The 26,860-nt window shown below is 42.2% G+C and overlaps 1 protein-coding gene across 2 annotated transcripts; it reads left to right on the top strand.

Moving 5' to 3' along the window:
- The first annotated feature begins 1,236 nt into the window (after nt 1–1,236).
- PMAIP1 (phorbol-12-myristate-13-acetate-induced protein 1) lies at nt 1,237–5,680 on the top strand. 2 transcript variants are annotated; one of them, XM_082353025.1, is made up of 2 exons: nt 1,237–1,443; nt 3,998–5,680. In XM_082353025.1, the coding sequence occupies exons 1-2, from the start codon at nt 1,386–1,388 to the stop codon at nt 4,102–4,104; spliced, it is 165 nt and encodes a 54-aa protein (XP_082209151.1). In that variant the 5' UTR covers nt 1,237–1,385; the 3' UTR covers nt 4,105–5,680. The 2 variants fall into 2 exon arrangements, 1 of the variants encoding a protein (XP_082209151.1); XR_014233839.1 differs by lacking the exon at nt 1,237–1,443 and adding an exon at nt 1,608–1,872 and having other exon boundaries at nt 3,998–4,133.
- Nucleotides 5,681–26,860: the final 21,180 nt, after the last annotated feature.

Genomic DNA, 26,860 nt, shown 5'->3' with positions numbered 1-26,860 from the left:
ACCGAACCAAAACCTTCCAGGAAGCCACGCAGCTCTCGGCAACCGACGTGCAACCTCTGCATTATATAGCTCAGATGAAAAAAAAACGCTCATTTTCTAAGAAACTGTGATTCCTGGGAAGGCCACAGAGGGTAAGAGGTCTTGCTCAGTATGGGCCTGCCTGGGTTCAGATCCTGCCACTGCTCTCTGCCTATGTGAGCTTGCGCAGCTCCATCTCTATAAACCTCAGTTTTCACACCTGCAAAGTGGCCACGATGGTAAGAATGTCCGCTTGGTCGGGCTCTTCTGAGGACAGAGTGAGAAAATGTCTGAGGAAGCCCTCAGCACGAAGCCCTCAGTATCTGTTGCCTAGCCCGAATGACTCCTTCTCTTTAGAATAATGGAATTATTCAAGGGTCAGCCAAACATCGGGCAAATAACTTCATATTCCCAAATATCTCGTTCCTCCCTCCACGAGGGCATCTGAAAGTTGTCTACATGATGACCTACTATTTTTTGTGTTACTAAGCATCTGGAACGAGCAATGAGACCTACCCAGGGGGGAATATGCTCTTCTTTCAAAATCACAGTCGTCACCCGGGCGGAGAACTGGCCACTTCTCCCATCCACTTTCCTTCTCTCTCCCCCCGCCCCCCTTCCCCAAGTCCAAACAGTGTTTGCTCCCAAGCTGCAGGGTTTCAATTTACAGTTAACTTCCCAGCAGTTTCAGTTTCAATCTGGTACTTTTCTCCCTTGGCTTCCGGCACCATTTCTATTGTTATTAAGTGTTCTCTTCGTTTCACTTCCCTGGAACTTCCCACGCTCTCCGAGTCTGAAAACTGTCCTTTCCCGAACTCTTTCCGGAGTTTGTTTACGAAAGTCTCTAATTGCCCGTTTATGATAGGGACGAAGCTCCAGGCCTCTCCGTCCCCAACTTTCCCGCTAGGAGAACCTTTCTCCGCTCGCGACTCCTAGACCCCGCCGCGCCTGCAGCTGACCCGTTGGTCAAGAAAGTAGTGTAGGGGCCGGGCCGGGTCCCCACCCCGCCGATCGGCGCCGCCGCGGGTCGCCAGCGGGTCCCGGCAGGTCGCGCGGCGCGGCGCGGGGTTCCCCGCGGGCCCGGCCCGGACGCCCGCTCCCTCCCGGCGCGGTGGCCCGCGGGGGGCGGGGACAGGGGCGGGCCCGGCGTCAAGTTTCGCTACGTCACCGGGAAGTCCCCATCTGATCGGAGCGCGGGCAGCGGCGGGCGCCCACACCTCCGAGTTTCCTGGCGGTGGACAGTGTGGGGTCTCCAGCTCCGGCCCGTCCGCCCCGCGCGCAGCCCGAGTCCTGCAGACCCAAGTGCCAGGGTTGGAGGACTGCGTTCCCGGACTCCGCAGCACAGTTCCCGGCGGCTGCTTCCAGAGATGCCTGGAAGGAGGGCTCGTAAGAGCGCTCAGCAGAGCCCGACGCGGGCCCCGGCAGGTAGGGAGCACCTGGGGCTCGCGGAGATCCTGGCCGAGGCGGGGGCCGGGGTCGAGGTCTTGGTCGGGCCAGGGTCAGCCCGTCTGCTCAGGGTCTCAGAGTCGGGCCCGGTCTGCTCCCTTGCACGTGCTTTAGGGACGCCTCCAGGAAGTTCTTCGGGGGTTTAACCCCGGACCGCGGAGAAGGCGGGGGAGGGAGCCGGGTTTGGGATCGGGATGCAGCTGCGTTTGAGCGGATGCCAAAAGCCGCCTTCCATCCCCACTTGCCCTGTCCCGGGGCCACGGGGAGAAAAAGCGCAAGTACGGGCTACAGCCACGCGGAGAAAGTAATTGTCACGGCAGGTGGGGCCGGGGCCGAGAGAGGCTCCGGGAGCCACGGCTTCCCGGCGCTTCCTGAGACAGGCCCGCTTCCTCCGGAGTCCAGGCTCTGGTGAGTGCCCAGCTCTGCTCTCTCTGTTTCACCAACAAAAGCTGTAATGACGCTTGGTACGATCACAGCTTTTCCACAAAGGACTGTTGGAGGGTTACGGAGGCCCCGCAAGGAACACGGAGGTCAGAAGCCTAGACAGTCTTGCTTCTTTGTTAAAAGTATAACATTTTAATAATCCCTAATTAGTTACAGAATTGGGATAGGAGGAGAACAGGAGTTTGTCCGCAATGTTTTTTAATCCATCCATTCCAACGCCCTTCCCCATCACATGTAGCCTCATCGAATAACTTCAGGTCGGCAGCAAAGAAGGCAAGTAAGACCGTGGGCAGGAAATCTGTGTGGTTCATACTGCTGTTACATCAGACGGTATTAGGCCCCTTTTAAACTTAGTGTAATTTTATAGAGCCCATGGGGCGTGCAAAGGAAGTGGTGCATTGCCAATGTGACCATGGCGAAATTGGCACCAGGCTGTTCTCTCTAGCTCTTGTTTGGGAGGGAAAAAGCTTTGTCTACCTTTCGTGAAGTTCGAGAGTTCTGGCTGTGTTGCGAAAAACCGCATAACCTTCACGATCCAACTTAGTCCCCATTAATAAGGGACAGCAGAAATGTCCCTCTTAAACTTGATTAGATAGTAAGACCTGTAAAAAAAATTGAGATATAAGTGACATATAACACTGTATTAGTTTTAGGTTTATGACATAATGATTTGGTATATGTGTATATTGTGACATGATTACCGTAATAAGTTAACATCCATCACCACACATGGTTACATTTATAGATGTAACAAAAAAGATTAAGGAAACAACTAGGTGCTATTTTCTTTTCTTTTTTTTTTTTTTTTTTGATGAAAGGGATAATTTTTTCTCTTACAATTCAGGGCTTCTAAAATGGTAGCCTGAATGATAAATGTTTTTTTAGGATTGTATGTTAATATATCCCACTCACTGAAAAGAACTTGTTAGGGATTATGAATTTTTTTTTTCTTTTAGGAATTACAAAAATTTAACCCAGCTCTTGTAAAAAGAGAAATTGGTTAAAATGTAGGTTTAAACATCCACTTTAGTATATATTTACAGTTTTAATTTATTTTGAGCCTGAGTAGGGTATTTGCAGGGTCTGTTTACAAAATAAATCAGATTTTAATTTGTAGTCATAATGATTTTTAGTGATCATAATCATGATATTGAAGTGTACCAAAAAGAAGCTGAATTGCTCTTTGAAATATACAAGAAAATTGTAATTATGGATCAGTATAGGTTTGGTGTTAACTTCATTTACTTTAAAAGTTTACTTAGAAATTAGATTATAAACATTACTTTTCCCTAATATTCAGTTTATTGCAATACCTTAATCATAAAATATAGTAAACATGTGAATTAAACATTAGTTTGTTTTGTGCTTCACTCATTTCCATAGAGGCAATGGATTGGTACCGATTGGGAAGAATTTGGTTTAGAGTAAGATGTAAATTTTAAGTTATTTTAGAAAATGTGGACTTAATTTTGGAATAAGATTTTATGAGTCTTTCATGAGAAAATTTCAGAGTTGTTTAAATGAGGATAAGAATACATTTAGATTTACCTATTATGAGGGCATAATCAGAGCTATTGCCATTTACAAAATAAATTGTACTGGAAAATAACATAAAAGTGTTTAGAATTTGACTTTTATTTCCCTAACCAATCTTACACGGGAAAGAAAAGGGTGACATCACCTGAGGCTGGCAAAGACTCACTTTCTCTTTGTGGTGTATGACATAAATGTCTGTATTTTGAAAGTAAGATAACATTTGCCTCATCCAGGATGCTTTAAAAAAAAAAAAAAAGATTGCAAAGTAAATGTCTTTATTCTTGCCTTAACTTTTTTTTGTTGTTTAGAGTCACCACATGTTCGTTTACATCGTGCGTGCCTGTGTGCATGTGCGTGTGTGTGTGTGTGTGTGTGTGTGTGTGTGTGTGTGTAAGTAGCCTTTCTCACATTCAGAAAACAGGTATACATAAAGTTAAGATAATGCTTCATGGGATAAATACTCAACTCGTCCCTGGGATGGGCGTATTAATTCTTGCTGGTTGCAGTTTGCAGTGTTGTCAGTGTAACTTTGATGTTTTGCTTTCCTCTTCAGATCCTGAAGTTGAGTGTGCCATTCAGTTCAGGAGAATTGGAGACAAACTGAATTTCCGGCAGAAACTTCTGAATTTGATATCCAAACTCTTCCGCTCGGGAACTTGACTTTAGAAGCTTTCGAATGAAGAGACTCCTTTCAAACGGAAGATTCCCCAGTAAGTGCAAATTTCATCAATTAGAGGAGAGACTGCCTTGTAATGGAGATGAACAACGTGAAAGAGCTCTCACTTGCTTTCAGATGCCCTCAGAAACGAAGATGGATACGTCAAAAATGAATTGTTGTTGGAGGTTTTCCAGAAGTCATCGTTTGGGATGTGAGAACATTAAAAAAACACTTTATTTTAAAACAAGAATGGAAGAGCTTTGAAAATAGGAAATTAATTATTTATACATTTTGGTTTTGCTTAGAGACTTGTTCTAGTATTTTTGCTAAAGGTTGCTGCCCAGTGTATGAGGAGTTGACAAATGATTAGACTATGGGCAGGGGCCAAGAAACAGAACATGTTCAATGTTTGTTTCTACTTTTGGATGACAACTCCAGAACAATGTATTATCTTTGGTTTATATATATTATCTTGTTAAAAGTAAAATTTTTTTCTGAGAACACTGAATGTCATAGTGAATGTTGATTTCATAGGTCACTACAAAATATAAACTAATTTGATAGTTTCTTTTTACTCAAAATGTATGGCTTCTGTTCAGATGAGCTTTTATTAAATGTGATCCTATGGGCCTTAACTGGGAAATTATATGCTTTGAAAAAATTTGAAGTGTTACTTGGTGCCAGTGGAATTCTTGCAGGTTGAATATTAAAAGATTAAGAAGCATGGGGATTTTTGCATAACCGGGAATAATGAAAAATAAGTGACAGACTTTTTTTTTACTGCTGTAATTATAACTTAGTAAAACAAATATTCTAACGTAACTGTTGGTAAGAAAATAAATGTGTTTCTAAAGAAGTTTCTAAAATCTGTAAAATGTCCCTTCTCATACTAGTCAGCGTGCATTGTATAAGAGTGATCTTTTAAGAGAAATTAAGCATGTTTTCATATTTGGGATACATATATATATTTTTAAAGGAACAGATTGCTCATCCAGAATGAAAATCCCATTTATATACATATACATATATCCATCTGAAGATATATATATATATATATATATATATATATATATGGCATTAGAGTAATATGTAGTTTTTGAGAAAGGTTTCATGAATTCTATTGTTTTTTTTGGCCAGGCTATCAACAAAGTCCCCAGATATATAAAAAAAGAAATAATACTGTCATGATTGAATTTTAGCAGGAATAATCTTATTTATTTTACCTATTTATAATTAAACTATTTTTTGTCTAGTTTGAAACTGTATATTAAAGTTGCATTTTGGGGTTTTGTGACAAGGGTTTCATAACTACTTGAACTCTTACAGTAAGAATGTTTTAATATAGGCTGTAGTCACTTTAGATGAAAAATTACCTCAGCATCTGTTTTTCTTCAGTATTACTTAAGCTGTTAGTTTATTTAGTTGCAAAGATTTTTTTTGGGGGGGGGGTCTGCCTAGTGGCAAGTATTTTGCCATGTGGATATTTATGGTCTGTAACTGTATTTATACATATATATATATACATATACATATAAAATTTGATACTGTAGCTGTAAACTATTAAAAATTACCACCATTCTTTTCTGTGTGTTTATTTTTTCATCACGTAAGCTACTGAGTGTTCATTATGAAACCAGAATATTTTAACTGACTTCCATCAGCAGTTACCTTTTGACCAAACCATCTTCGTTCCAGTTCTGTGTGGGAGTGGGCAATTTGACGTGATTTCTGCTGTCAAGGGACTTATACTTTAATTGGGAAAGGAAGTAGTGAAACATAGGAAATTAATGCCAGGCATAGGTCTTGAGGGCTGCTGCATACCTTAGGTTGATGCCCAGAGAGTGATTTATTTAAAGTAGCCTACAGAGAGTCGTGATCTAATTAGTGGTACCGCGAGCAGCAAGTATTGCTTCATCTGAAGCTAGTCATGTGCAGAAGTAGGTGTGGTGCAAGTGGCCTTCCTGTTTGAGTGTGAGAACTCAAAAGATACCCCTAATTTGTAGCCTTGATCTAAGATCCACATCACCACCCCAGCCCTGCCCTCTGAGTCTGCTGAAGTCCTGGGATGTAAATGGCCTCCCTTAAATGGTGAGAGAGGGGAAGGGGGAGGAAGGTGAACGGGAGATGACAGCTACAGAACTGGAGCAGGAGGGGAGATTGGCTTCATAAAGGGTGGGGTCAATGTGTGATTTGATGTGAGGGTCACTGGAAGAGGAACTTTTGTCCGTGGCCGTGTCCCTAGGCCTGTTTGCATAACCAGAATTGAGCCGCTGGTGTTAAATAGTTTTGCTAAAGTACCCTTGATGCTCTTTTATACTGTATAAGGCATCACACAGGAAGGCTAAGGCACACTTCACAATCTTCAGGTATGAGAATTGTTTTCTGAGAGCTCTATTTTAATGTCAGAAAATTCGCATGATGTCCACATAATTTTATCTATTGACCGACAAATAGCTACTATGAATTAAAAAATACTTTTTGATTTGTACTTATATTTAAAAGAAAATCTCAAAAGTCTATATATTTGAAAAGTATCTATATATCCATCATCTATCATGTATCTATGAATGAAGCAAGTTCTCTAAAGACGCTGGGACCTGTGATTTGGGGTTTTTAATCCCTTGCAATAACTCTGCCCACATACATACACAACACTGGGCAGGAACAGCATAAATGGTGAGAATCCTGTCAAACTCCTCAAACCTTTGACAGAGAGAAAGATGCCCCAGGAGATAACTGACACCTTGAAAAGAGAATGGTAATGGGGTGTGATGAGATGCAAAGGACACCCCACTTGGGAATGCTGGAGCCAGACTCTCAAGGCAAAACCATTACTGAGCTGTGTGACCCTGAGTGAGATAGCCTGTCTAAGCCAGAGTTATTCCTCTGAAATCAAGAGACCCAGATCTTCAGAGTTCCTCGTGGTGTGAAACAGATAATGGGGTGACAAAGGGCTCTGAAGAAGGTCTCCCATCACACCCCTAGTCCTACCTGCCCACCTCATTTCAGACAGTATTAAGAGAGAACTGAAGGATTTGCTAAAAGAAGTAAAAGAGTGGATGTAAAAAGCCAAAACCCCCAAAAAAACCAAAACAAAAAAACAACTATCATCCAGATTCTTCTCCCCAGCATTGATTCTAAGTCCTGCAGGAAGCTGTGCAGGAACTTCTTGGACTTGTATTTTCTGGGAAATGAGAATCCCCCATGCGCTCTGGCTTCCCTGATAGTGGTGTCACTCTGTCAGGGCTGCTTCTTATATGAGGCTGAACATAGTTGGGGGTCACCTGACAGAACACACCTGGCTGTGTAATCACCTGAGTATTCTTTTTTTTTTTTAAACATCTTTATTGGAGTATAATTGCCTTACAATGGTGTGTTAGTTTCTGCTCTATAACAAAGTGAATCAGTTGTACATATACATATGTTCCCACATCTCCTCCCTCCTGCATCTCCCTCCCTCCCACCCTCCCCATCCCACCCCCCCAGGCGGTCACAAAGCACAGAGCTGATCTCCTTGCACTATGCGGTTGCTTCCCACTAGCTATTTTACGTTTGGTAGTGTATATATGTCCATGCCACTCTCTCACTTTGTCACATCTTACCCTTCCCCCTCCCCATGTCCTCAAGTCCATTCTCTAGTAGGTCTGTGTCTTTATTCCCGTCCTGCCACTAGGTTCTTCATGACCTCTTTTTTTTTTTTATCCCTTAGATTCCATATATATGTGTTAGCATACTGTATTTGTTTTTCTCTTTCTGACTTACTTCACTCTGTATGACACACTCTAACTCCATCCACCTCACTACAAATAACTCCATTTCGTTTCTTTTTATGGCTGAGTAATATTCCATTGTATATATGTGCCACATCTTCTTTATCCATTCATCCGATGATGGACATTTAGGTTGCTTCCATGTCCTGGCTATTGTAAATAGAGCTGCAATGAACATTGTGGTACATTACTCTTTTTGAATTATTCACCTGAGCATTCTTACGTAACAGGTCATGGTTCAAGAGCAAAACCTTTGTCAATCAATCCAGGCACTAACTGGAGCTTCTCTTTTTAAGGGCTTTCAGAAATTGCTTTAACAAATTCAGAGTCAGATGGTCACACCCACCTACTGTCTTCTTCCAAATTGGCTACTTTTTAGAACACCAGAAAAGTCAGAGAATTAATGAGAGTTATAGGTTGGGATTTGGGGTTTCTTTACTTAGAAGTCCGGGTCCCAGATTGCTTTCTGCAGTCCTCTCTACTCTGTGATTACAAACTGCGCAGGGCATGGGGCCTGGGCTTGGGTTTGGGTTGAAAATAGAATAAACAAAATAACCCCTTGATATTTCTAGTGTTTTAGAAAAAGTCTTCTCTCCTTTTTGTCATGCTCTCTCCCTAACGGTCTCTGACGGAGCTTCTGAGATTTGTTCATTTCCAGCTTCACATCTTCACCCAGCTATTGTCAAAACCACAAAGTTCCTCCGCCCACAACTGTCATTGGCTCCTGACTTTCAAATCAGTCAGTTACTTTACCACTTACTCTTGGGGGAACTCTGGATAAATTACTTGATTTCTATTTTCTTATAAAATGGTGTAAAATGTACCTATTTCAAACCATCTTGAGAATCAAATGAGGTAAGAAAGTGCCTGATGTCTGGCTCAGTCACGCTCTGTGAATGTCCTTAACTTTAGCTTCAAAACGGAGGGTTAGATATTAGCTTCTTTACCAAGCTATGGAAGATCTTGCCCAATTAAGATTATTAGACTAAAATGAAACCTTTTGAAGGAAGGCGGTAGGGCAGTGGTGGAGCCGGAGAGGAAGTGGCAGTTTTTCCCTTGATGGGGCCATCTGCTTTTAATTTGTAACCTCTCAGCGATGGCGGAACATTTATTGTCCCCTCGTACGTATTAGGTTTCATCAATACTATTCAATCTCCCGAAGCCCCTTCACGTATTCATATAAAAACTCCGGTTCTGATTTACACAATATCACCTCAAGAGTTAGTTTGGACTAGATTTGGATAAGGCTCTTTTTCAACTGGGGGGTTCTGAAGTGCGGGCTCTCCTCTGAGATGAAACTGAAAATTTGTTCATTTGGAGGACAGAGGTCAAGTCCTGCCTTTAGGGAACTTGAGTGGCGTCCACCCGTAGGGTTTCCACAGGGCTACTCTGAGTCTGTCCTTCTGTGAACAAAACTTCCTCAAGATAAATACCATTTACTGATCACCCATGATGGGCCTGACATTTTAGGAACAGTAGTCTTATTATTTCACTTAGTGCTTACAATCTTTCTATTGGAAAATACGATAATCTTTCCTATTCTATAGTGAAGGCAGCTGCTTCAGCGAATCAGCAATTTCCCCAAAGTTAACTGGCAAATGAGTGGAAGACACAGGATTTGAACTTGTGCCTTTCTGACCTCAAAGCTCTCCTCTCTTGCCAGCAGGATGGGTTAGGGGAGGGTCCTCATTTCAGAGCAAAGCTAGTTGTTTTCCAGCCCAGTGCCTTCAGCCAGGTTTTCTACGCCTGAGTTTTTCGAGGGTTGAAGGTTGATTATTAAACCAGCTGATAAATGAAAAATACCGATAAGTGCCTCACCAGCTGGAATTCCTTTAGCTCAGCACTGCTGCCGATTGCTCCCCAACCTCCAGCGATGCATATGCAACCTCGGGAAGCTGGCTCACATTATTCCAAGAAACCTGGGTGAGCCAGCAGGGAGGGTGATGCCGCATCGCACCCTGGGAGGGATTTTGTGTTGGACAAGTGTGGAATTAATTCTGAAAGATACACTCCCCACTGGCTCGCTTTTTACCAGCTAACGCCCAAACAAGCACCTACTGAGCCAGACCTGCAGGAGCTATTTGTAATGGGAAAGAAAACGATTCAAAGAATCCAGTCAAAACAGCAATTTCTGTGTTTAGTTGGCTGCCTGCAGTATCTGCCCGATTTCAGCAAAGCTAAGCAGTAATTAGGAAGGAAGAAGAAATTGGTGCCGCCATTATTAAAAAACCAAACAATGGAGAACATCGAAATTAACCAGTCTGGGTCCTGGATGATTCATTCGGACTAGTGGTGGAGAGGCAGGGAGCAAAGGGTGGTTGTGTGGATTATGAAATCCTCTGGTTTTATGAAGGTTACTTTTTAGTAAGAGATTCCCAGATCCTCTGTCTTCAGGCAGCATACACATTAATCAGTTCATCCGAGAGAAGAGGAGGAAAAACATCCCAACTTGAAAAAAAGAGACTTGCAACACAATACAGCACCTGTAACTAAAGTGAGAAAAAGTCTCCTTTCCTCCTTTTGAAGTTTTTACTGGTGTCACATCAAAAAGGACAGATTTGTGAGAATTAGCAAATCAAGACTAAAACTTTTATTTAATTTTCAAAATAGAAGGATATGAGGAAGTCAGGCTAATACTTCACAGATGACTCCTTGGGGCCCTGAGAAAGTACCAGCCAGGATGATAAATCTGGCTTTTCTTCCAGGTTTTAATTAACATAAAGGAGGGAAAAGGGTGGCAATATGCTCTAGGTGTGGCTTACTGGTCAACCACACTTTTCCAAGAATAAGCTGGTGAAATGACAAAGTGCATATTTCTACCTGTTTGGAAACATACTCCGCTATAATTTTCAACCCAAATCATATTACAGTTACATTGGAATTCTCTTCATAATAAATATTCCTGAAGGCACACAGCTCCTGGCCCCTTTTATCATTGCAACATTTTATTGTTTCATCCCTGAAGACTATGGAAAGTTCTCTGGTCCTGGTGTGCCTGGGACTACCTGGTTTTAAATTTACTTATTTATTTTTATTTTTGGCTGTGTTGGGTCTTCATTGCTGCGCACAGGCTTTCTCTAGTTGCAGCGAGCGGGGGCTGCTCTTTGTTGCGGTGTGCGGGATTCTCATTGCAGTGGCTTCTCTTGTTGCAGAGCACGGGCTCTAGGCGTGCGGGCTCAGTAGTTGTGCCTTGCGGGCTCAGTAGTTGTGGTTCACGGGCTCTAGAGCTCAGGCTCAGTAGTTGTGGCACGTGGGCTTAGTTGCTCCATGGCATGTGGGATCTTCCCGGACCAGGTCTCAAACCCCTGTCCCCTGCATTGGCAGGCGGATTCTTAACCACTGCGCCACCAGGGAAGCCCGGACTACCTGGTTTTAAAATTGAAAGTCTCATGTCCTGGAAATGGCCTCAGTTCTGGGCGAGCCCAGGACAGTTGGTCACCCTTGTGTGGTTGTAGTGTGCTTACACGTGTATCTTTAGTCGATTTAACTCCGAGGCTCTCCATCTAAGTAATCTATATCCCACTTCTTTTTCCCACTTTTGGCTCATTTGTAAGAGAGTGGTAGTCATAACTCCCAGCCCTGTGGAATCAGAAAGTTCATAAGGGGATTAAAAGAGATCCTGAATGCAAAGCTCTCAGCTCAGGGCCTGGCAGTTAGTAAGCTCCCAATAAATGGTTGCTGAAAAAAATACTCTGGGGGATTACAGAGAGTTTACGAAAAGTGAATGTTATCATGGTTTTACTGGAATTATTAAGTACATACTGAGTGAAGAGATGCAGAAAGCAGCCTCCCTGACTTAGGGACTTTACAGTTTAGTTGAGGACACAGATGAGCAAAACCAGATGAAACATTTACAAATGGTCCAGAATTAACAGTTATAAGCTGTGAAGTTGTTCACTAGAGAAAAGAAAAATGTCAGGTAGGGTCAGTTTTGTTTTTTTTTCAGAGCTTGTATTCAAGGTTCTATTCGAGTTCCAGTCGCCGCAGTAAAATCAGAAAAAATAAAAGAGTTATAAAGGAAGAAAATTGTCATTTATTTGCAGATAACATGATTGTCACCATAGAAAATACAAGACAATCTAAATGTAAGCTATTAAAATGAATGAGACTACAGCAGTTGGCTGGATATAGCATTAAAGTGCATAACTCTATTTTGTACACCAGAAATATACTTCTAACACAATTAAAAAATAGGGATAATTTATAAGGCAAAAAAAGAGTAAAGAAAAGAATCCAGAAAGAATGCAAGATTGTGATGGAGTTTAAAAACTTTTGAAAATTGTTCAAGAAAATCTAATTAAATGATGAATTTAATTTTAATTCTTTTGCAAAGTTTTTATAGATCCACTGCAATTTTAAGCATAATGTACATGGAAGAGCAAAGTCCCCAAAGTAGGCAAATTAATATCCCAATGAACTGCTGTTTGGAATAAAAAGTGAGTACTTGAACTACCAAAAAGCAAGACATTATAAATTGATAGTAATTATGTTGGCATATTACTGGTAGAGGTATAGACAGATTGATAGGGTCAGGTATTTTTTATTTCAAATAAAGATGTTGTTTGTTAGATGAGTTTTTTCACTATCAAAATCACCAGAGACTCAAAAATCTTAACAAGAGGTCTACCAAGTTATCACTGGGATGCTTCTCCAAAGGCTACTCTTCCTTGGTTGGTGTCCTCAAACATACTCTATTTTTATCATTTTGTAATCTGTCTTCCATCTCCACTTTTTCATAGGTACTGTTTTCTTAAAGGTCACTAGCAACCCAACTGCCACATCCCAAGGCCTCTTTTTATGTTGCATCATGTCCAACCTCTGAGACTCACCTCCTCCTTCAAACTTATGTATAGTCCTCTAAACTCGTAGCAAGTTCCTCTTTCCTCTTGGTTTTTAAATGTCAGTTTCCCAAGGTTCTGCTTTCAACATGTTCTCTAAGAGTAATGACCTCACGTGCCCCTTTAAGCTAATTGACTTCCAATTTTCATCTCCATCTGGCTTCTCCTCGTGGGCACTAGCCTGACTCTGTCCTCCAGCTAGATTTCTTGACTTTCTAGGATTTGTTTATAGTTTTCATTAATTTTGGATTCCTTTCCTTCTCATCTTTGCTGCTCAAAGCTCTGTTATCCTTCAAGGCCAATGTCAAAGTCATTTCCTCAAGAAGTATTTTCAGATTCCCCAGTCAGAAAGGACAGCCTATCTTTTATGTTTCCATAGCACATTTTTCTTATCATGACACAACACTGATTTCATTCACATTTATGTTAATTTTATGTCTGCTTCTCCAACTTGATTATAAGCTCCTACAGGTGGAACAGAGATCTAATTTATTTTTCAATCCCCTGCATCACTTAGCAAAATGGCATTCTTTCATTTATTTATTCATTCATCCATAAAATAATTTTGATCATATGTGCCAAGGACTACATTTGATACTACAGATGTAAAGAACACATGTCTCTCTAGTGGGGAGACCAAGACAAAAACAGAAGATTACAATTAATATTTTAAGTATTGTGCTAAGGGGTGAGCACAAAGTGCTGAGGGAGCTCTGAGACTCACAAAGAGTGTGTGTGTGTGTGTGTGTGTGTGTGTGTGTGTTTGGCAGGAGGTATTGAAATCTTCATGGAATAGAGGTTGCCTGAGATGAGTGTATAAGTTATATATTTCTCTGTAACAAATTACCCCCAAATTTAGTAGCTTTAAACAATACACATTTATTATCTCAGTCTACCTGTGGTTAGGAGTCTAGGCACGGAGTAGCTGTATCTTCTGTTTCAGGGTATCTCACAAAGCTGCAGTCAAGGTGTTGACTACAGCCATGGTCGCATCTGAAGGCTCAAGTGGGGAAGGATTTACTTCCAAGCTCTCTCATATGGTTGTTGGGCTGACGACATCAGTTTCTAACTGGTGGTTGGCTGGAGGCCACCCTCAATGTCTTGCCACATGAGCCTCTCCAGCTTACTTTATCAGAGCAAGTACTGGAGAAGAATGAGAGAGACGGAGAGAGAGAGAACAAGACGGAAGTCACAGTCTTTATAACCTAATCATGGAAGAGACATCCCATCACTTTTGCGATATTAGAAACAAGTTCCACGCAAGGGGACGGGATTACTAGGGCATAAATACCAGGAACTGGGTATTTTTGAGATCCATTTTAAAAGTCTGTCCACCGCCACAATGAATCTTAAAGAACGAGAAGTTAACTAGCTTATTTCTCTCAGAGGAAACAACAAGAATAAATGCATGATGAACTAGAGAATGTTGAGCCCCATGAGTATTATGATTTGAGATTCTTCTGGTGTATATTTCAAGAATTTCCTGTAAGCCTCTGGTGGATTCTGCCATTGCACAGGGTGTGAGGGGAGAGAGGGGGACTGGTTCCTGAGGCTTCTCTCCTCCTCTCCCTATACCATTATGCACGCAGGAAGAATGAGCACAAAAGAGGAGGACACTGCATAGCTTCCAAGGGGCTGCAGTGAGAGAGGGGGAGTCCAAGCAACCATCCCCACCACTAGGAAGGTGATGAGGATGGGGCATCGAACGTAAACTTGTTCAAAGACCTGTTGATCCTATCCTGAAAATGGGCCACAGCTGTTGGGTGACTCAGCAGGGTAATTATCAGGAAGTGTTTTTTTTTTTTTTAAACGAGCTAGTGAAGGGGAACAAACAAACAGGTAAGTTAACAGAATTGAAAAGGATTTCAGCTTCTTATGTCAGATATGGAAATGGCTTTCATTGTTTAATGAGCTACCCACACAAATAATCTAATGAGCCACACTTCTCTGCTTTTCTCTGCAGGCTGGTAGTGTAGAAGCCAGGGGTCTCTCTGCCATCGATACGTAAATCAAAGCTGGATAGAGGCTCAGATAAGACCCTGTCCCCTAGTTGATTGTCCAGACACCCAGAAACACACGCGGTTTTCCCCTTTGTCATTTATCTCTCCGCAGGCAGGAAAGCTGGGTGTGGGGTGTTGTGGATCTCGTCAGGCACAGGGCCCTGTGGGACTTAAAATTGCCCTGCCGGCAGCTGGGATGACTCAGACCGCGTTCTTCAGTCACACTGCGGGGGCCTTCCAGGGTGGGGCTGAGTGTAGCTGAGCACCAGAGACCTCCCCGGTTGCTTTATTTTAAGCAACAGGGTCTTATAAGAGGTTTGATAGGAACTGTACTGTTGGCTGGGGAACGGGGAGGGTTTAAATACTGCCTCCAGGTCCCTGCTTTAATAACAGTTTACCCTTTCCCATTGCTTGATGTGTGCCAGCTCCTGCATTAAGCACCTTGTAAGTATAATTTCATTTAATCTTTCCAACAACTCTCAGGGCCAAGTATGATTATCCCCACTTTTTTTTAACAGGAGAGAAATTGAAGGTTAGAAGGTTTGGAAGCCTGCCCGGTCAAAAGAATAGATGCAGAGGTAGAGACAGAACTCAGATCCGACTGAGTCCAAAGCCCGTGTCCTTGGTCTTCATGATGGAGCTGCTCGTGGCCTCTCCCAGTGGGGAATTAGTTCAACAAGCACTGTGAGAAGCCAGATGCTTTGCTGGGCACTGTGGAGAATACAAATGCTAGAACATGTGGTCCCTGTTATCTGGAAGTCACCGGCCTCTGGAAGAACCACCCAGGTACATTGGAAAATGCCCATTTTAGTCTCAGTCTATCCCTCACCTGTGGTGTGACTGTGGCTGATTTATTTAGTCCAAGATTCCTTTTTGTTCAGCTCTAAAATGGAGATTACGGGACGGTTGTGAATCTAGACAAGGGAAAGCTGAGGATGGTGTGTTGAAAAGTAACAGGTGCTCAGAAAAGTGCAGCTGCGTTCATCTTTCACAAGATACCTGGGTTTTAGCTGGCTAGTTCTGAAGCAAAGCGCACGCAGGCCAAACTCAGGTGTCTTGACGCCGCCAGGGCACCTTCCTGTTCTGTTTCATCTCACATTCTGTCGCTTCATTGGCAATTCTGTCAGCTGTGCCTTCTGAGGATGACCCTTCTCTGTTCTCCTGCAGTCAGGGCCACCGTCATCCCTCATCTGGATCACTGTCAGGGTCCCCTAAATGGTCCCCCTCTTTGTCCCTCGCTTGTCCCTTTAGACCCAGCTTGAATAGCATCTTATCAGAGAAGCCTTCTGTGAGTGTCCTTTTAAAACCTGTGCCATCATTCGCCAGACCCCAGCCCTGCTTTATCCTTCTTCACCACTTGATATAGATTTGTTGATTTTGTAACACTCCGATACCCACTCTAGAATGGAGGGCCTCTGAGGGGAGGGGCCGTGGCCCTTCTGTGTCTGCCGTATCACCAGGACCTAGGACCTGACAGGCGACAGCCACTACCATACTTTACCCTTTTCAGTTAATTCTCAACATAGTCTGCTTTTTCCTTTTTTTTTTTTTAAATTGAAGTATAGTTGATGTACGATATTATATGTTACAGGTGCACAATATAGTGATTCACACTTTTTAAAGGTTGTACTTCACTTACAGTTGTAAAATATTGGCTATATTCCCTGTGTAGTGCAATGTATCCTTGCAGTTTATTTTATACATAGTAGTTTGTATCTCTTAATCTTTTACCCCTATGTTGCTCCTCTCCCTCCCCTCTCCCCACTGGTAACCACTAGTTTGTTCTCTATATCTGTGAGTCTGCTTCTTTTTTGTTATAGTCACTGGTTTGGTATACTAGTCTGCTATTCTTAAATTACATTTTTAATCTTAAAAAATTAAGAATACATACATACACACATTACTATATATAAAATAGATAACTAGTAAGGACCTACTGTATAACATAGGGAACTCTACTCAATACTCTGTAATGGCCTATATGGGAAAAGAATCTAAAAAAGAGTGGATATATGTATATGTATAACTGATTCACTTTGCTGCACACCTGAAACTAACACAACATTGTAAATCAACTCTACTCCAATAAAAATTTTTTAAAAATTCAGAATATGCAGAAAGGTATAAAAAAGGGGGAGAAATTTACCTATAATGGCAGTTGCAAAAATAATCACTCAATATGTTGAAAACAATTTTAACGTTTTAATATAATTTTAAGAGTATTTTAATGACAAAATCTTTTCATTACAGCCCTCATTTCATCCTGTATATTCTGAATTTTGACGCTTTAAAAAACCTGAAGCATAGATGATTTACAATATTGAATTTTGATGCTTGACTTGAAAGTGTTTGAACACGAGAGTGAGCCGAATTTGGGGTCTATGTTTAGCATCTTTAGTAAGTTTAGTGTTGTCAGCCAAGTATTTGAAGTATATTAGACCTAAGAAATACATAATACATCAAGGGCTGCTCCTTGTGTGTCTAATGCCCTGACAACACACCATACCTTATTCGCGTATTGATTTATTCATTAATAAACTACTTACTCAGCACCTACTATGTGCGGTGCATCCAGCTTCCTGTCTCAGAACTTCGCACGGTTGTGGTATTGTCCTTCACATGAGTTTGCATTGTGCAAACTACATCGATAGCCGGGCCATCATGCAGAAGGCATGCTTGTGGTGAAGGAAGATGTCTTGGCTCATGGCCGGTTGGTGACTTTTATGATAAAGCCCACGACCATCACAGAGGCAATGAGTTTGAAGTGGGGAGAACCTTAGGCTCAGAGATAGGAGAACCAGGTTCTTGTCCAAGTGTTGCAATGAACTTGCTGGGAGAACTTGCAACGTCACTCATTCTCCTGATGCTAGTTCCCACATGGAGAAAATGTCAGGGGGGAGGGGGAGGGATGGGGGATGAGTAATTCCTTAACTCCTATCAAAGATTCATGATCTTGGCTAACTGTCCTGTGATTGGCCACCTATTCTATGCATTGTATGAAGCAATAAACCAGATCAAATGCCCTCCTACCCAACCAGCCAAACCACCAAAATCCATCTCAGCAACATTTACCATCTCCTGCTCAGATTCCCTGGACTAAGCCCAGTGTCAGAAAACAGCTCTTAGTGCTGTTTTGTGTATGTTTATGCTGATCCTTGGCTGTTTCTGAATCTGAGGAAGATCCTCTGGTCTTTTTCAGAGCCTTCCATCTTCAAAGAAAGGGTGAAAAAAATTGAGGATTCCACCCACCCTAAATAATACTCTCAGCTGCGGCCAAAATACTGATAGTCACCTGTCACTTCCTGATACTCTCAAATGTAAAATGTCTCACAACGATAAGAGCCTTGTCGAATGTTCTGGTCTTGAGGCCTGACCACTTGTATATCATTTCAACTTTTTAATGCTTTAAACATTCTATAAGGTTGACTTTTATCTTGTTCAACCTGCTGCGAAACAGAAGGGAAAAAGCCATCCCGGACTGGCAAATGTTTAATTCTATGTCAAATGTAGTATTCCTAAACCTTGCTAAATATTGCCTTGTCATCTAAACAGGAAGCTCTTTTTCCATGCTTGTAGCTCAGACTTGAACACCCTAGATGACATGCACCTATGGAATGCCACCAAACAGGGCCACGCTTCTTTTGCAAGAGGACACCAGTGCCTGGTAACCTGTAAACTTCATGCTGTCTCTGAGGAGTGTTTCATTTTACCTGATGGCAGGCAGTTTCTCTGTGCAGTGTGACCCCATCCTCCTATAGGATTCCTTGCTGAGAGTTCCCACAGGAGGACAGGTTGTCTTTGGCTGTAAATGTTTCCTTAGATAAGTTGCAGGTTTCTTTCACTGTTTTCTTCCCCAACCGAATATAAATGAGGGTGACATTTTTCCAGCTCTTTATTTTGATAGCATGGCAGGGAGATGCTGGGATATATTGACTGGGTTTTTGGTGGGGTACTTCATGAGCTTCCTTCTGGTGGGCAGACAGAAACCAAGCTCTGTTGAGTCTAGGCAGAACTGTCTTAACAAAACCAGAGAAACAAGAAAACACTCGTGGTTTTGGTTTCAAAAGCCAACAACCAGGTGTAAGATAAAGAAGATTTGGAGGAAGAGATGGTAAAGCAGAGCCAGTTCTCCCACCACTGAAGATGAGATAAAGTTGCCCGAGACAGAGAAGACCTGAAGAGGGGAGAGATCAGTGAGGCCGGGTACCAGGGAGCAGGTGTGGACAGTAGCAGGGTCAGCTGTAGTCCCACTGTCTGTCTCCAGCACCAGGGAGCTGTGAGGGAGCTTCTGTGGGACCTCCAGACTTCCGGCTTTCTTCATGAGCATCCTTCATCTCCTACATGCCTTAGGTGTCCTTTCGTTCAAGGAGACTGTCCATAAGCATCACTTGCCTGTATCCCAAATCAGTGCTCAGGATCTTCTCACAGCTCACTGTGGAAAATCCTCCTTTCAGCAGCGGAGGACATTTAAACTGTCAGGGAGGTGCCTTTCTAGTTCCTTTTGTTCTTCTCTTAAAATTCTAATTTACTGCCTCTGAACAGAAGAATATTGGGTGTTGGCAGGCCCTCTGTTTCCAGTCGTCACTTCAACAGACCTAGGAGAGATCGTAAAGCCATCAGAATGTGAGGCTTGATCCATTTCCCAAACACCTGCAGATTAACTAATTCAGAAGTGTTAATTCTGCGATGCTTTCAGGCACACATAAAGACCAGAACTATTTGTTGCACTTAAAGAAAATTTAGTATGAATTATTCATATGATTTAGCGTTAATTAATGTTTTAATTCATTATAGAGCCTAATGTGCGTGGTCAATTTCACCAAATCAATTTGAGAGGATACAACTTGAGAATCAGTTCTCTTTGTTTGCACTCTTTTGTCATCACCTGAAGCTAGTATATTAATACCAGATTTCATGAGATAAACTCAGTAGGGGATGGATGAGTTTTCTTTCACTTGAGTATTATTCAGTGTAAGCTCACTGTTATAAACAATCCCAAAGTCTGAGTTAGCAAAATGAAAATTTCATTTGTTGGTCACATAAAGTCTAATGCTGATGTTCCTGGTTGAGAGGTCCTCTAGTCTTCTCTCTTCCAAGGGGTGGTTCAGGGACCCAGGATCCTTCCATGTTGAGGCTCCGCCATCTTTTCGCTTCAAGGTCACTGTTATGAGCTGAATTGTTTCCCCCCCTGCCCATTCATATGTTGAAACTTTAACCTCTAGTACCTCAAAATGTGACTGTATTGGAGCTAGGACCTTTAAAAAGGTGATTAAGTTGAAAGGAGGCTCTCAGGGTGACTCCTAATCCAATCCATATAAGGACAGGGAATTTGGACACATAAAGAGACGCTAGGGATGTACATGCACAGACAAAAGACCACAAGAGGACACAGCGAGAAGCCACACAAACCAAGGTGAGGGGCCTCGGGAGAAAGCAAACATGCTGACCCCTTGATCTAGGGCTTCTAGTTTCCAGAATTGTGAGAAAAAAAAATTCTGCCCTCCCGTCTGTGGTATTTGTTAAGGCAGCCTGAGCTAACTAATACAGTCACTTTAGCATAATCCTGAGAACAGATGAGGGGAGAGAGATTGGAGAATCCCCCCTGGGAGCTCTCTGTGGGCAGGTCTGTCCGTGGTGGAAGTGATGTGTACGTTTCCAGCTATATTCCCTGGCCCAGAATCTAGTCACGAGTTGTGGTTTCACAAGTGTTCACTTATAATTATTCTTTAAATTGTTTTAAACACTCTTAAATATATATGGTACATACCACAGTGAAAAAATTGAAAAGAAAAAAATCATATTCAAAATTAGTACCTATTTAATAGAAGGTTTAGCTATCTCCTTTTTCCTGGAAGTTAGGGACGCTAGATCAGAGAGTCAGGGAGGGAAAAACAATCTTCCTACCTTTTTTCTAGGTAAATGTCTCATGGTTTGAAATTTGTGTAGTTTTTTTTGGTTGTTGTTCTATGTTTGCGTTTATAATTAAACAGAGATTCAGAGAACTGTCTTCATAAAAATAAATAATGCACAAATTATTATTTTCTGTTATGAAGGATATTAGATCTTTTATAGAGGAGACTTAGGTTGTTTTGAGTCTCTATAAACCAGTTCAGAAAATAGTCAACTGCATTTCTTAAACAGAATTCCATTTTTCCCAATAATTTTTCAAAATCCGTGTGCACACTAATTTCCTCCATTCTTTTTTTTTCTCACAAATTTACTGCTGTGAAGATGTTCAGAAATGAGTAGTTGACCAAAAGCCTGTCTCACATTTTTTGTGTTTGTATTTGGGACCCGTCACAACCGTTGGAGAATGGGAGGCTCCTGTGGTCTGAATGATGGTTTCCACTGATGTTTGAGACTATTGCTTGTACTTCCACTGATGCCTGAGACTATGTCTGAGACTATTGCTTCCACTGATGTCTGAGACTATTGAGCTCTGTTCAGAAATAAATCATCTGAGAAGCAGGAATTGTGTGGTAGCGAAGAGTATAAAGTCTGCTTTTGAACCCATCACTCATTAGCTGTGAGACACTGGGCAAGGTACTTAACCTCTCTGTGGTTCAGTTTTCCCATCTGTAAACAGGGGTAATAGCAGGACTGACCTTCTAGGGTTGCTGTGTGGATGAAACGAGTTAATACATGGGAAGAACTTAAAACAGTGTCTGGCATATAGTAGGTATTACATAAGTGTTTGCTATTATTGTTATCCATTCCTAGCAAGGTATTATTACTGTCTGTGGACATAAAGCTGCCAATGTCTTTCTGCATTGGCATCACATTTTTCAGGAAGAGTGGAAACTATCATTGTGAAGAAAGCTAACATGTTAACTTAAAAAATGAGGACAGTTGCACAAGAGGCCGAAACAAGAAAATGAGCACCAGTCTTGGAGACCCACAAGTCCAGGTACGCTTCCTAACAGGTGCCTCAGAATCCCCCTGCTTTAGGAAAGACCCACGCTTCAAACCCATTGTCCCATCACCGCCCTGGATGTCTTGCCCAGTTCTCCAGACCTGCCCCACGGGCCACACGAAGCAGCGTGCGGCAATTTTATTCTGAGCTGCAGTGTTGTTGTTTTAACAGAGAAAAGAACCATGTGATCGGTGAGAAAGACCAAGCTTAATCTCCAAGCAGTTAGAGAAGGCTAGAGGTCTGAGCGGGCAGAACATCTAGGCCAAGACTTGCCAAGTATGTGTGGGTGTGTCCGTGACTCAAATCCTGGGGCCGAGTCAGAATAAAACTTATTTCTGGAGGTAGGTGAATAAGATTGGGGGAGGGGAGGACACAGCTGTTTACCACGGGACCTTCTCTCCTTTGACTTTTCACAAAGAGTTCTTGTCGGGTCTGTCAGGACACATCCAGAAGACTAAGCACGCCCTGCCCTTGCCAACCTTCTAGTTCTCCGTTCATGCTCAAGGGGAGGTTCTCTTTCTTCTCCCCTGCTCTAACAGCACTTGAGAACATCAGCCTTCCCAACGAAATTTTGAACCAGAGGAACTTTCCAAATGTGGGTGAATTTAGGGATAGGTATGTGTGGGGGGAGAATAATTGAAGGCCTTATATGGAGGGGGGGTGATGGAGTAGTGGTCCCTGAAAGCAGAGATCCCTTCTTTTTTTTTTTTTTTTTTTTTAAATTATTTATTTATTTATTTATTTATGGCTGTGTTGGATCTTCGTTTCTGTGCGAGGGCTCTCTCTAATCGCGGCAAGCGGGGGCCACTCTTCATCGCGGTGCGCGGGCCTCTCACTATCGCGGCCTCTCTTGTTGCGGAGCACAGGCTCCAGACGCGCAGGCTCAGTAGTTGTGGCTCACGGGCCCAGTTGCTCCGCGGCATGTGGGATCTTCCCAGACCAGGGCTCGAACCCGTGTTCCCTGCATCGACAGGCAGACTCTCAACCACTGTGCCACCAGGGAAGCCCAGAGATCCCTTCTTAAAGCAAACTGTCTTGAATGTAACTGAGCAGAGAGCACAGCTGTTAGGCTCTGACACCACATTGCTGTACGAACTTGGGAAAATTAGGTTTAAATGTCAAAGTCTCAGTGCTCTCATTTGAAAATTAGGTGTTGTAAAATTGACCGGACGAGTTGGATTCAAGGCAAAGTTTCTAGTTCCAGAGGTAGAAGAAATTCTTCTTCCAAGTGAGTGGAAGCCAGTTGCCTGGGGTGTGAGTAAAACAAAAACCAAACGCTGCCTCCAGGCTTTCCTAATGGAGTAGGAAGAAAGACGGGAGAGAGCGGTTCGTTTGCTTTCCCCACTTCAGCTGGTATTGCGTAAGCGCCCCGGGGGAAGTGGAGGGGGCGCTGTCTCCCCAGCTTACTGGCGTCTGAGATAACTGGCTTCTGAACCGTATTAACCCATGACACTTCTGACACCAAGTGTGTGGGTGCTCCTGCCCCCCACCGCCCCCCTGACCTGCCACCGAGCAATTTTCCAGTTCTCTGGATTCAGTTCAATTCTGACACTACCTACCTGGAGTTAGCACAGACCCCCAAGGCTGCCCTTACACCTGTACTGACTGGCTATAAATTGGGGGTTCCCTCAACCCCCTTCTCAGGTTTGATAATTGCTAGAATGGCTCACAGAACTCAGAAGAACGCTTTACTTACACTTACCAGCTTATTATAAAGGATCCAACTCAGGAACAGTCAAATAAACTATTCACAAGTCAAATGTAGTATTGTATCAGAGAATAACATACCAAGGTTGAGTAGTCTTATCCTGGAATGCAAGAATTGTTCAACACTGAAAAAGATCTATAAATAAAAATTCATTACAGTAACAAATTAAAAGAAAAACCCCACATATTAATAGGTATTCAAAAGGCATGAGATAATTCAGTATCCATTAAAAAATAAAAGCTACTTAAGTATAGTAAGTTTTACCAAAACACAAAAGCAAACATTATACCAAGAGTTACAGTGCAAAAGAAGTCATTTGAATTAAAATCAGAAATATGACAAGTATACCTACTATGTCAACATACTTATTACTTCTACATTGCTTTGGAGGGTCTAGCTAATGCAATAAAAGATTAAATAATCTGTATAAATGTTGGAAAAGAAATAAAATATTAGAATTAATAATCAAATTCAGTAAGCCATTTGGACTTTTTTGTTGTTTGCCCTTTACCTTTATTTACTTATTGAATAACGTTACAGTTTAATGTAGATATATTTCATGTTTTTATGTCAACAGATTTAATACTCTTTTCCTTTAAATATGAGAATTTTGTAACCCTACTTAGAAATGCTTTCCCCACTCAAGTCTATACAAAGTAGTTTCATGCTGGGCTTCCCTGGTGGCACAGTGGTTAAAAATCTGCTTGCCAATGCAGGGGACACGGGTTCGAGCCCTGGTCCAGGAAGATTCCGCATGCTGCAGAGCAACTAAGCCCGTGCGCCACAACTACTGAGCCTGCGCTTTAGAGCCCGCGTGCCACAACTACTGAGCCTGCACGCCTAGAGCCCGTGCTCCGCAACAAGAGAAGCCACCGCAATGAGAAGCCTGCGCACAGTAACGAAGAATAGCCCCCCGCTCGCCGCAACGAGAGAAAGCCCGCGTGCAGCAACGAACACCCAACGCAGCCAAAAATAAATAAATAAATTTATATAAAAAAAATAGTTTTATGTTTTTTTATGTTTAAACTTTTGGTTCATCTGGAATCTCTTTTGGCTTAAGGAGCAGTGTTGGGATCTGGATTTATTTATCTTCAAAATCGCTGTCCCAACACCATTTATTAAATGATGCTCTTTCCTCCATGGATTTGCAATGCCAACCTGACTACCAAGTACCTTGCGGAATGCACTTCGGTCTGTTTCTGGAATCTGTACTACTGTTTATTGCTTTTGCCGTTCCAAGGTATTTTAATTATTGTATCTGCACTTTATGTTTTAATATCTGGAAGAACCAGTTTCTAGAGAGAATCTTCAGTATTTTCAAATGGGGAAGGGACAGTGCGGACAGACGGGTTACTGATACTACAGGAGAAGGGTGGGATTTAGATGGTAGATCCCTGAAGAGGCAGGGAAATGGTTTCCTGAGCCCGTCTGAGGAGTTAATTTTGACCAGGAGGAAGGACACCCCTGATGCTGTGAGGAGACAGAGGAGGGAAGGGCTCCCAGCCCTCCCAGGGGAAATCACCTGTCACTTTGTTCCTGATGCCGTGACAGTCGCAGGCAGCCACGTCTTGTGTTCATCCCAAGCATTTCGAACTGAATCAGGAAGACTCCAGCAAGGCGCTCTTTCAGAAGTTGACAGTCAGCCTGTGAAATGATGTGATATGAAGAGCTCTGTTCAACCACGGACCACCTAACCCGGTCAGAATCTCTAGCGTGTTGATTTGCTTAACAGTCACTTTCTAGTTCCAGATTCTCTTTACATACAAAACAAAGAGTCACAGTATGAATAACAAAGCAAGTTTTAATGCTGCCTCTCTTCCTCCCTAGACCCAGAGGGAGTAAAGGAGAGTAATGTTCCTGTCCAAAAGTGAGTTAAGGATTGGAATTTCTTACCACCATGCTCAGGGGCCAGCAGTCACTCATTGCAGAGAAGGGGACTGGAGCCGCTGTTTCCCCCGAGGTTCTTGTCCTAGAAAACACTGGGTCTTGCCTCATCTAATTAGAGAGAAGCAGCAAGTCCACCAGGCCATCTCAGCAGGGCCAAAAGCCTCCAGGGGTGGGTAGATGTCTTGTTATCCAAACCGCCCCAGGACAGGCGACCACATAGTGCTAGCCCCAAAGCTCGGCATGAGAACACACCTATTTTTAAAAAATAACCAGCCCAGCGTCAGTCAAACGTAATATCTGCACCTAAAATCCTAACTACTGCTTTTCATTCAAGTGACATCGGCCTGGATTATACTCAGAGATTTTAATGACTTTAAGAGAACTGTCTCCGCTATGAAAAGAAGAGACTCTCTTTACAAAGTGGCATTTGCCTTTTGGGGTGCAGACCCTAAAGGGGGTTCCTCTGGGGACCCTATCAATTCATTAGGTTAATGGCGTTCAGTCTATGGTCTGCATGTATTTGGATGGGGTGCAAAGGCTTTCTAAGGGGCACCCAAACCCGCAGAGGTTTAAGGAATGAACTTCCCAGTGCTCAGTGTATCTTCGTAAAATTTAATCTGCCTGAGAGTTTGCCTTCAGGTCGCCTTTTACAACCACCTCTTACCCATTCATCATGAATCTAACCGAGGTTCTGCCCCCGGGTGTGAATGCCCCTGGTTATGAAAGGGAAGGACAGGTGGAAATGCGGGTGAGGTGCTGAGCAAGCCAGTGGCTAGTGAGGAGCTGGTGGGTTCTTTGACAGATCAGGGAGTTTTCAACCAGAGGAGGACAGAGCTGGCTGTTAGCTTTTAGTCAGACTCCTATTTCAGCGATTTGTTTTTAGTGATAGACAACTAACAATGTAACTTATTTTTAGTGGTATGTCTTCAAAATAATTTTATTTTATCAGTAAAACAGAGAAGTTGTTCAGATAATTGAGTACCATTTTATACCCACATTCTTTCTATTTATGTGCAAAAAGTTTTCTCAATTGTTTCAAAAAAGTGAAAATAGGAATAAAATTGATGTTAAGCTATTTTCAGTCCATCATCCACAGATACATTTAATAATTGAAAAACCCCCAAACCATTAAACAAAATAGACCCATTCCTCTCTTAAGAGCTTCATTCCCAATACATTTTATTGTATTTTGCTTTATGTATATATATTTTTTTGTTATTGTTATTGTTGTTGTTGTTGTTATTTGTTTGTTTGTTTGGGCTGCTTGGCTTGTGGGATCTTAGTTTCCTGACCAAGGATCAAGCCCCATGTCCCCTGCACTGGAAGCGTGGAGACCTAACCACGGGACCAGCAGGGAATTCCATATTTTGCTTTATATTTTTTATCTTATGCTTTACTTTATATTTACTTATTATTTAATTACTTAAAATATGTAATATTTAGGTACTTTGATCAACTATTTACTGATAATAATTGTAAAGATAATTCAATCCAGAAAAAATAATTTTTTCAACACAGACCTTTGTGGTCAGAGGAAATAATTTTTCAGTTTCAATTTATAAACCTATTTTTGTTATAGAAACATAAGGAAGATCAATAAAAGACTTTCGGGTATAAAACTATTATAGTAGGTTAGAATTCT

This window comes from Balaenoptera borealis, assembly GCF_965194805.1.
Source record: "Balaenoptera borealis genome assembly, chromosome: 14".
Taxonomy (NCBI): domain Eukaryota; kingdom Metazoa; phylum Chordata; class Mammalia; order Artiodactyla; family Balaenopteridae; genus Balaenoptera; species Balaenoptera borealis.
The sequence above is the reverse complement of the archived record's forward strand: the minus strand, read 5'-3'. Positions and strand labels throughout refer to the sequence as shown.

What these genes read in the sequence shown, in the direction of transcription:
- PMAIP1 (XM_082353025.1), top strand. Translation starts at nt 1,386, where the DNA reads ATGCCTGGAAGGAGGGCTCGTAAGAGCGCTCAGCAGAGCCCGACGCGG. An exon ending in CCCGACGCGGGCCCCGGCAG is followed by an intron (nt 1,444 to 3,997) that starts GTAGGGAGCACC and finishes TTTCCTCTTCAG; the next exon opens with ATCCTGAAGTTGAGTGTGCC.